This window comes from Amphibalanus amphitrite, unplaced genomic scaffold (genome assembly GCF_019059575.1).
Source record: "Amphibalanus amphitrite isolate SeventyFive unplaced genomic scaffold, NRLGWU_Aamphi_draft 000014F_arrow, whole genome shotgun sequence".
NCBI lineage: Eukaryota > Metazoa > Arthropoda > Thecostraca > Balanomorpha > Balanidae > Amphibalanus > Amphibalanus amphitrite.
Genome location: NW_024881510.1, coordinates 765,961 through 777,371, shown reverse-complemented (window position 1 = coordinate 777,371; position 11,411 = coordinate 765,961). Strand labels below are relative to the sequence as shown.

General features: G+C 47.2%; 1 protein-coding gene across 3 annotated transcripts in view; it reads right to left on the bottom strand.

Annotated features, from left to right (window-relative positions):
• Nucleotides 1-3,510: 3,510 nt before the first annotated feature.
• Nucleotides 3,511-11,411, bottom strand: part of LOC122384262 (transmembrane protein 107-like) — a 62,455-nt gene continuing 54,554 nt past the window's right edge. For all 3 annotated transcript variants that reach the window (XM_043371463.1, XM_043371484.1, XM_043371472.1), the window contains one exon: nt 3,511-4,133. In XM_043371463.1, coding sequence (XP_043227398.1) covers nt 3,970-4,133 — 164 coding nt within the window. In that variant the 3' untranslated portion in view covers nt 3,511-3,969. The remainder of the gene's footprint in view (nt 4,134-11,411) is intronic.

The window sequence follows — 11,411 nt, the reverse complement described above, 5'->3', positions numbered from 1 at the left end:
CTCGATGCGGAGGACCTATTTAAATTTCATACGCTCGCATTACTCCACAAAATTTGCATGCATCACACACCAGTGTCGCTTTCATCCTCACTCCAAACAAACCGTGAGGCACGAGAACGGAGCACTCGACATGATGATGACCTGCGTCTGCCACGTGTACGGACGGAGACTGGGAGGCGCCGGTTCTTGTACCGTGCACCGATGCTGTACAATGCCCTCCCAGTGGAAATGCGCACGATGACAGTCGCCAATTTTAATCACACTCTCAAGCGACTTATTAGCACGAGGGAAACATAGGAATGCGTGTTTTACTACTAGTTACTTGCTGTCGTCGTCATTATTGTCTTATTTTAGTTTTTCCCTTTTCATTATGCCCGTTTTAGTTTATGTGCATGTGGAAAGTGTGAATGTCTTTTTATATCACTGCATTTCACAACTTGACTGATGGCAAGGAATAGCCACTTTGAGTGGATTTGCCTGAATAAAAATTGGTATTGGTATTGGTATTGGTAACTACCGGCTCCGGTCCGTTTACAGTACCGATAGGAGTACCGTCGGCAAGATGACCCAGCCGTGGATTGGCTGAGCGCTGACCCGTGTGGGTTTATCATATGTGCTACTGCTCAGCCGGATGCCTTAACACAGTGGTCTGTAGGCGTAACCATCCGAACACCCACACGTTGACCCGAGCCGCGGCACGCCACTGGGAAATTACCGAATGAGTTGTGCACAACTTGGACCTCAGTCGACAGTCCTCACCCAAAGTACTTCTGAAGTGTGGTTTTTAGGAATGTCACGGCAACTTACCGTTCGTCGCTGCATGGTTACAGGCTCAGAATTAGTTAAAATCAAATTATTTATGCAGACATTATCCATAAATAGGTGGCGCCGCGTGGGTAGACCTTCTTACCTGACCGTAATATCCATAGGCATGACAACTCCGCCGGTTGGCTTCACGTGCACTTGGATTTACTTGTTGACGATCAAAATGTAAATCATACAACTACATAATCATTTACCAGGGTCTCATAAAAAAGACACCTCATTTCCTCATTATGTCCGGTCCCGTAGCTCAGTTCGTAGAGCGCTGGACTCCGCGTGGTGAGAGCACGCGTTCCCGGTTATAACAGTCCGGGTTCGAAGCGCGACGGGCGCTTGACATTTATGAGCCTACTGACAGGTATGGTTGCGGTTGGTGGCAGGCCGTAGCCAGGCGAAGTCAGTGAGGGGACCGGCCGTGCGCGGCTATGTGCGCACGTTAAACTTTGGACTCTAAATTCTGCCGTAGAACTGGAATTGCGCGATCGGAGGGTAGAGGGCAGGGTCACCGCAACAAGCTTCGCTTAGCGGTGGCTCTGTCCTTGTGAATCCTTCCTATCAAAAGGTTCGGACTAAATCCATATAAAAAATCGTACTGCACGATCCTAGATTATCTAATTTACCTAAAAGAATATTTCAATCATGAAATGATCATGGTGAGGTTTCCAAATATTGGCAAAATCGGATAAAAATGATAAGTTTCGCGGTGGCAAAACAATTTACTCGAGAAGGGCACCTTGGACCGTGTTTAACCGCGGTCTAACCCCGTACAGTGTTTAGCCGCGGCCCGGCCCGGTGCGCCGCGGGGGCGGCCGGTCAGGTCACGGCTCTAACGCGCCGACTGACCTCCGTTCGCCGCCGCCTCTCCCTAATTGGCCCTACTGACGGCGCGCGGCAGATGAAAGCAGCGCCTCCGCCGCCACCGATAGCCGAGTCCGGTGCCGCAAGCAGCCCGCCGACCAATTACGACTGTCACCGCGCGGCAATTATTGCGCGGCGTCAAACTTGGCGCAGTCGGCGTCAGGCGCGGCGCCACCGGCGCACTGGCGCGGCTATCGGAATATCACCGGCGGTGACAACACACGTCGCGGCCGCCCGAGCAGCCTTGGAGGGCGGCCGCGGCGGCGGTGGAGCCCGCCCACGGAGACTCACACCGACGCGGCGCTGTGTCACCGATAGGGGAACGACGCTGCCGCCGCCGCCGGTTGACCCAGCCCGAACCACTGGCTTGACCTCAGTCAGACGACATTAGCCGAATATATTGGAACAAAGCTGAGTGCTCTGCAAAGTCCAAAAAGATTAGGCCTTCATGTTTTCATTTTACTGTGGTAAACGCATGGCACACTTTTGCCTGTCCTTCATAACCGGCATGTCTGCTAAATCATACGCGCGCGACTTCTGTCATCTTAGAAAGAGGCCATGCGAGGCTTTTATGAAATCAGGTGAATCAGACCCGGTCTCCACTGACGATTGTAAAGGCCACTGCATACTGACAGACCACAAGAGCACAACTAACCAAACGGCACAATTGATGACCAAACGACACTTTTGACAGACCAAACGGACACAACTGACAGACCAAACGGACACAACAGACCGGCCAAACGGACACAACAGACCGACCAAATGACAACGACTAACACAACAAATGGCAGAGCTGGCGGACCAAACGACATTAACTAACAGACCGAACACATAGCAGTCAGCAGCACCAGACGAAACAGTCACCACTGACAGAAACGAAGAACGCTGCGAACGGACACGTAAGAAAATCTCCACCGACCAACCCGAACGACAAGCGCTGCAGACCAGTCAAACGGCCACAATTGACAGCTCAAAGTCTCGCCGCTGACAGACCCGTCAAACGATCAACGCCCGCGCGGTGGACAGATCAGCGATCACAGATCACTGATCAGACCCCCACGACATCACAGGCAGCGGCTCGGCAGCGCAGACAGGAAGCCCCTCCGTGTAAGATATGGCGAACATCGTCGCACGCCGCGAGATCAAACGAGCCCACTACAATCCGCCAGTAATCTGCTAATAAAGACGAATGGCTGGCAGCGCCGGTGGACGTTAATGAATGAGGGTGGCCGCGCGGCACCGGTGTTGACGGCTGCCTGTCACTTGCGGTGGCCCAGGCGGTAACGACTAACGACCGCGATACATGGCGATAGGCGGGCGCTACACGCCGTCAATCATTACCGGCTGCAGCGCCGCGGCGCGCTGGCCAATACATTCATCAGTGGATTACGTTATCTTACCAAAGCTTCTAGAAATACACATAGTTTCGTATCGTTTCGTCACCAAGGTGACTTTTTGTGTTATGTCCAAATGATTTGTCTTGATATCTGTGAGAGGTTTGGACCGGATAACACGCTTCCCTCTGCTTCCCACGAGAGAAGTGCTCGTTTGCGGTAGCACACGGCACCCCTCCCATTCGACATCTCTGTGCCTGACTGGCGTATACTTTTCTTCTTTTGACTCTGTTTAACCAAGAGGTATGCTGGTCGAGTCTCAATTTGTTCAAACTCCATTGCAATGTTCATTCGACCCGTAGTTTTAGGGCCTTGCACTCGACTTATAATGTCAGTGACTATCATGGGTACGTTGCAACCAGGTGAGAGGGCTTGTGCACCAAACACTATACAGCGACCACCTATCACTAAACAAACAAAAAGTCAGGAAAGGCACTTTCAGTGTCATTTATTGAAAACGTTACATAAATGTGCAAAAACAACATAGGCGACACTCGTGACAGTGATGTTTGATGATGACTGATGATGAATGGAGTGCTGACTAGAGCAGTAGGTACACGACAGTACAGGACGGCATCGTTTTCACATTTCGGCACCTTCGACTTACCACAGGCGACCATTGAGATCAGGGAGATAGTATACAGCACTGTTATCAACGGTGACAGAAGTAGCACGATGATAGCAGTGACAAGCACTGACTTTGGGGAGCGGAGGACGGACAACTCTGTCACTTCACTGCTCTCCGGCACAGTCTATCCAAGTGCGCTCAGACGGCAGGTGACCGGACCCGGGTCAGAGCGCCGGTGACCGGGCGCAAGCCAATGCTGGGCGCAAGTAAGACGGCCGGGCGCAGATCTGCCGAGCAGAGGTTAGAGGGCTGGCCGGCCCGCCCTCACCAGCCGCGTTTGAGCAGTCCGACGCCGACCAGTGCGCAGAGCTCGGCCACGGCCGGCGGCGCTGAGCACAGCGCCACAATCAGCCAGTGCAGGTCGCAGTCCCATGAGTCAAACACCATGTAGGCCAGCGCCACAGAGGCCGACGAGTGGCACAGGATCGCTGAGGGCCGACCGTCAAGGAAATGGCACCAGTCGAGCAGCGCATCACACTACTGACTTGACATGGAGAACACATAATTATACAAAACATATCATTATATATATATCAAGGCATTTATGAAGCTAAAATTAAGGTTAACTTATTATGTCTATTTCCATTTCCAAAAGGTGGCCATCTGACGGAAGCGAAGCAATTTATCTTGGACATAACATGAAACGAAACTGTAATCCAGATGATGGGCTGAAAGCGATGTTGGTGGTCGCTACACCTGCTTTTAATGTTCAAGTGCATTAGTTCTTTTTAAGTTCAGCTTTTGCCGCATGGAACATCAGCTTGATAGGCATCACGAAATCAGTAACGTTATTATAAATCAATCCAGGGTACGAGTTGTTGGGAACTGAGTATCGCATACTCCTATACGCACATAAAGCGTTAGAACACTTCAGCATCATAAAGAAAAGTCGAGAAAGAACCTTATTACAAAACTCGACCGGGTTTACGCCCAGCTTAACATACAAAATGCGGGATAAAATGTTAACTGGTAGAAGCCGAAGAGGATAAAGCCTATGACGCACGCACTTCCGGTTATGACTAAGCAAAGCTCTTGCAATACGAGCTGAAACCAGAAATGCCATGCCGGCTTACGAGTGCTAACACTGTTAGGGCGCATGCCATGCACGGAAGCACTCCGCCGCCCCCTGCAATCCGCCCGACCAGGAACACACGTCCGTCCGTAAGCCTGACAATGGAATCACCGTGTAGCAGGAAGGATATGTTTCGGCGGCAGGCCCAGACACCGATTTCTCGCGGTATCCGCCGGATCGACACGAAGTCTTCAAAGAGTCAGACGATCTGCATCAATTAAAGCGGAGCTTCAATCGCTGCATGCATTCCTGCGGTTTTGAAAACAATGAATCCTTTAGCTTTCACCCATTCGATAAAATGGCTGGCGCGAGCCGTGTGTTGCGGCTTTACATTTCATCACGCCGCGCCAGTTTCATCTCCGCAACAGACGAACCGCGTCCCTGGCGGTCTCACAGTCGGATCATCGCACACCTATGGTCTCATCTCCGGAACAGAGAGTCCGCGTGCTCGGCGGTCCCACGGCCGGATCATCCCACAGCGTGTACAAACACGGCTATCTGCACCCAAGCTATCTACATCCATATCCATACATCTGAATCTGGTATCCCCCGTAGCTCTGAGTGTCTGAGCCTACCGCCGTTCCCGATCTGTATCTAACACAATTCCAGCCCAACGTCTAGCGCTGATCTCCACTGGCGGATCCAGACTTGCGTTTTGGGGGGGGGGGGCAACTCGTGCAAGGAGCCAAACCTAGGGTACCCCCAAATCCTGTTTTCTCATCGGATTTAGGCCACTTATTTTTCGTCACAGCCCTGAAACGATAATTTTTTTTTAAACTAAAAAAAAATAGAGAGAGAAATGGTAGCCCACTCAACCCGTGCCTTAATATTACTTTGAAAACACTTCAAATTGCTTTTGTCGACCACCGCTCCGGGTCGGTGCTTGGCGCAGCCTTCGCGGGCTGGGAGGTGTCGGTTGAACCTCTCTGCCGTTCGGCCCCTGATCAAGCTAGAGCTCGCGGAAAAAAACGAGTGTGTTGCCTGTGAGTGACGAGAGGAAGCCGATGATACCCGATTTTAAGGTCCTTGGTCATTGGTTGACCTTCCAGGGCGGTGTTTCACGGTCGCGCTGCCAGCCGCTGCCAGCGCATTCCGCGAGCTAAGGTCAACCTTCGGTAGTGTTGTAGGTATAGGCTAGTTGATGTCTCCATGGAAACCAAAAGTGCCAACAGCGCTGGCAGCGTGCCGTGAAACACCGCCCAGGTCAGGTCACAGACCCAAAAGACGGGAAAATCAGGGCCTGTCAGAACCTCCTAAAGTAAGGCTGTAATATATTTTTTTTTGTGCTGATCACGAATTTCATGTTAGTTTGGATCATAGATGATGTCTTCATGCCTTTAGGCCATGTCGGGGCAGGCCAGGTCAGGTCAACCAGGTCAACCAGTACTTATGGGCGTCCGTGTAGCAGATGTCCGACTACCACTGGCAGCTACGTAACATGATACGAAGGCATCAAAACTACTTCGTAAATGTTCAAATGGTTGCTAAATGCTAAATTCAAAATCAGCTAAACGTAACTATCCTAGAAACATGTTAAACTCGGAAAAGTGCACCGAGGTCATCAAAGGTCAATGACCTGACTTGACCCTAAGGTGACATTGACACCTACCACAATGGTTGGGACCAACATCATTTCACATGTTTGAGCGTTTTAAACCATGAAAAGACTGTAAACGAGCGGATAATGTGAGCCGACATACGCGGAATCGCGATTCCGGCCAAACATGGCCTCAAACATGGCCAAACATAGTCTCGAGAAATAGGCCACAGGTCAAAGGTCACTTGGGTCAGGGTCATGAAATTTTCAGACTTTGTCAACATGAGGGTGCTAAAGTTTCGTCGCGATCGGATTCATGATAACTTACACGATAACTTCACGCGTCGATCGAGAGGCAAAGTATGCAATAAGAACTTCTTGGGTGAAGACGAGACCAACACTCAAGCTCACATATTTTTAATGATACGGTAGTTTCTACCTACTACGCTACTTTCTCACATTCATATTTCTTAAGTGTTTTTGGGGGCCAAAATACATGTTGCCCCCTTTCAGGCTTGGGGGCATGACCCCGTGGCCCCCCTGGATCCGCTAGGCCGAAACTAACTAGGCCGTTTTCAAACGGTCTGATATTTCAGGTCATGGTTTGCAAACGGCCGGTGTTTTCAGGCTGTTTCATATGCCCTGACTGGGCCAGGCCGTTTGCAAACGGACAATTTTCATACGGCCTGTAACATATATTCATATTTCACCATCTGTCGCAGCATCAAATGCTGATGTGGTGCACTCAAAAGCCGGAATTGGTCCTTGGATGCCGTAAGGACCCTTTTAAGAAATAAGTGACCCGACTGACCCCTTAGAGATTGGCCTGAGCTCTGACCGAAATAAGTCTTTTACCGTTTCACGGGAAGGGACAAAAAGGTCCCTGATATGCTTCTTGTACAATTACCAAACAAAACAAGCTTTTCAACGCCAACTCAGTGAGTGTTCCTAAAAAAATTATTGCGCATATTCCGTGAATGAAAAATTGCCGGGTCATGTCAGGTCAGGCTGCCAGAGCAAGTTTGTTAACTTGACAGTTCAATCGATATGTATGCAATAAGACCTTCTCGGGTGACGACAAGACATGACGACACTTTATGAAGGAAGCTAGTAAACCAGGTAGTTTCTCCATAGGCGCGGGAACCGGGGCAGTGGGGACAGCTTGCCCACCCCCCAACTATGGGGCCGTGGGGGCGGTGCCCCCACAACTTTCAGACGGAATACCCCATTTTTTGCAAATGTTTTCTTTTTTTTGTTGAAAAAAGCCAAGGGATGAAAAATAAGTGGCCCAAAACCGGTGAGAAAACTAGATTCGGGGGGACCCTAGGTTGATCTCTGTTATGGTGTGCCCCCCCCCCCCCCCCCCAGTCTGAAAGTAGTTCCCGCACCCCTGAGTTTCTCTACGCTATTGAATCACGCCGGTGTTTCTAACTTTTAGGTATCTACTACGCAACCTTCTCACATTAATTTTCCTTCAAGCGTTTTGGGAGGGGGGCCAAAAGATATGTTGGCCCCCCCTTTCAGGCTTTTGGGGGGCCATGGCCCCGGTGGCCCCCTCCCTGAATCCACCAGTGGGGGGGCGGTGCCACCACAACTTTCAGACGGAATACCGCCCTTTTTGCAAATGTTTTCTTTTTTTGTTGTTGAAAAAGCCAAGAGATGAAAAATAAGTGACCTAAAACCGGTGAGAAACTAGATTTGGGGGGACCCTAGGTTGATCTCTATTATGGTGTGCCCCCCCCCCCCCCCCCAGTCTGAAAGTAGTTCCCGCACCCCTGACTTTCTCTACGCTATTGAATCACGCTGCTGATTCTAGTAGGTATCTACTACGCAACCATCTCACATTAATTTTTCTTCAAGCGTTTTGGGGGGGGGGCCAAAAGATATGTTGGCCCCCCCTTTCAGGCTTTTGGGGGGGGGGGGGCCATGGCCCCGGTGGCCCCCCCCCCCCCTGGATCCGCCAGTGCTGATCTCCGCCCACTTCTATATAGCGTCTCGCACATCACAGCGGTCTGTTAGAACTTCGAAAAATCGCAGCTTTTTATTCTTATGAGAAATATGATTGTACAAAACAGAATAGAACGGATCCTTTTGAAAAGAGTACCTACCACAAAACGTAATGTGTAATCCTTATCACGTGTCTATAATATCGACTGACGACTCCGTCTTCAATGGTGCCGAATGCTGGACGTCCCCAACAAAAGGCTATTTTGTGTTTGTGTTGCTTCTTGCATTGCACATGAAAGTCTCAAGAACACAGATTCGGTGCCATTTTAACTGTAGAAAACTTCTATAGGAAAATTGGGGCGCTAAAACACGTCACACGATTTCAGAGGAATGTGGGTTAACTTCACGGAGGCATTCTCAGCGCAAACAACTCAATTTTCCCGTCAGAAATTCCCATCATCGATGCCATGGCCTTGGGTAAACAGAACAAAATATGTGACAGCATCGACAAATTGTTTTTCTTCTTTCCGACAAAAAGGGGAAAGCCCTTAGCTATAAGCAATGGTAGGTACATCGTCCCACTTCCGCTCTCTGTCAAATTTTTAATAAACATTTCAAACACAAATAAAAACAAGAACAGGAAACATCAATACAATATAATAATTAATATATAACCGATGCTATGTATCCTCCCTGCTTAACTTTAACAGGTAGCCATTAAAACAAAAAAAAAAGCAAAAAGAACTAATTAGCCATAGCATGCCAAGATCTGGTGTTTCCTAAACCAAAATAGTTTTACATTGTCCTCTCCCTCACCTGGTTCTGATAGAAATTTATCCCTCTCAGGTTGAATCCCCATAGGATTTTCAGTGCACCTATAGTTATGTTTTGTAGGGGAAAGTGGGTGTATTGCGCCCTCCTAACCAATTGCGCCCACCAACATTCCCACGGATTCAGTGGCATGTTTAGATTTTTGTGTTCGAAAACATTATTTTCACCACTGGATAGATCATTTTATGGCCCAAACTCTCTGATGAAGCCAATTAGCAAGGCTCATTACGCCATCAAAGATGTTTTGGCGTTTTCTTAACTTTTTTGCAGTATTTTGAGCCGTTGGCTATAAAAATTTGCGATATTTGTGTGATTTTCAGAGTGATATTTAGAAAGAAACCCCATTTTTTCATTGTATTTCACTGAAACAGTAAACATTCTTCAACATCTTTATGATAACCTCTACGCTTTTATTAAAAAGTACCTCAATTTTAATTGCGCCCATGGCAATTGCGCCAGGGGGCGCAAATAGAATAATAGTGTAGTCATTATATCACGACAGTATGAATGCATTATTAAAGGAAGGGTGCCACCTTCCGAAATTTTTGTTCTATGAATCTATTTTACTTATTTGAATTTTTAGACGTGGTTAGCGCGTCCACAATATACAAAAAACCGAAACATTGCATTTAATACATTGGCCAAAAAAAAAAAGATCGTTGTTTATATCACCACTACAACTCAAGGTCGTTTTATGTGGCAGCTAGGCCGGCTGGCATATCCTGTTGTCATGGCAACATATCATTCTGCCATTTGCATTGATGGCGCAACTGAGACAAAAAGATGAACAAATAAAAAGGAAGAAGATAACATGATTTGAACTAAAGGTTTCATCAAAAGAACATCAGAAAGAACATCAGAAAAGAACATCAAATAAGTCGAGTAAAGGTTTTTCCTTTACAATGCTTAAGAGATCTATGGAACCCTTCACCCTTCATGCAACTTACTAGAAAAACTTCCCAATTAAAATTTTAAAACTTAAGTGTATACCATAAAGAAAAAATATACCCTTTCAAAATGATAAAACATGCTTCAAAAGTATAACTTTTATACATACCTTTGCTGATTTCATGTTTTATAAATAAAAAGGTATTTTATTTTATTATATAATACACGACGAGGAAATAGTGCTGAAGATTTTTGCCTGCCCGAATGCTGGCAGCAAAACTCGCAAATGATAACTTCACGTGCGGATTCAATGCTGACCGTCTCGAGCATAGGTAAGTGAAGCCGGTTTTTAGGTTCATGTGAGGCTAATCTTGTAAAAACTGCGTTGTGTCCAAAAGGTGGCACCCTTCCTTTAACTGATTGCAATAAAGCAGGAGCTTGATGTCAGGCAAGGGAGCAGCCCGCTGTCGTCAGTCCGCAAATTATTTCTCTCGTCAAACTTATAATGCAGCTGCCATTTAGGCTACGGTTTGTGGTGTAATGGACAAAATACGACATTTTTAACATGGACTTAGGCGTGAGAAGTGACAGCTATGATAAAAAACTAAAAACTGATGTCATTAAGTTTTCAAAACGATAAAATGATTAATTTTGCGAGAAACGATTGGAAATTTAACTGTATAGGCGCATACGATCACATATATCTAGTCGGTTACAGTAAACGTTTTTGTTGCACTTTTACAAGCGTACGGACACATGTAAAGTTATCTACCTGGGCAAAAAACATCGCGATTTATATCTACATTTATTATTTAACCAGCCTGAATAACATTATAAATGTTTAAGTAAGCCGCAATGACATTAGACTGCCGGGGTGTATGCATTCCGTCTCAATCACTTAGCCATATTTAAGTATAGGGCGCAATTGGGTTCTAATTGCGCCATCCCCCTGGCGCAATTTACAGCAGTTGTTGGCAAATGCGCCCTTTTGCATGTTTCTGAAAAAGCAGCTGTCAGAAGCAAACGAAACATTCTCAATTGATCGGGAGGCTCTTAAATCGTAGCCAATGAGTTCCTCTTTGAAATGGTTACCAGTGCATGCTTATATCTCCAGCGGTTTTCTTACAATTAGCGTTTTTCGTTAAGGTGGCGCAATTCACCCTCCTTCCCCTACACGTATTATAGGTAGGTACGTGAGGAATGGAACACGACGCATGCATACTTATAGCCCCATTCTGATCTTCTGAGCTGCAGAGCACCATCAATGGTATGAACCAGCCAAAAAAAAAAAAAAAAAAAAACGAATCGTTCTAGGGATTTTGTAATCATCAAATAGCGAAACATTTCATGAAGAACTTGTGACGACTTGATAACTATAACTATAACTAATTTGATAACTATAAAATAGCGTCTATCCATATCTGTCTCAAT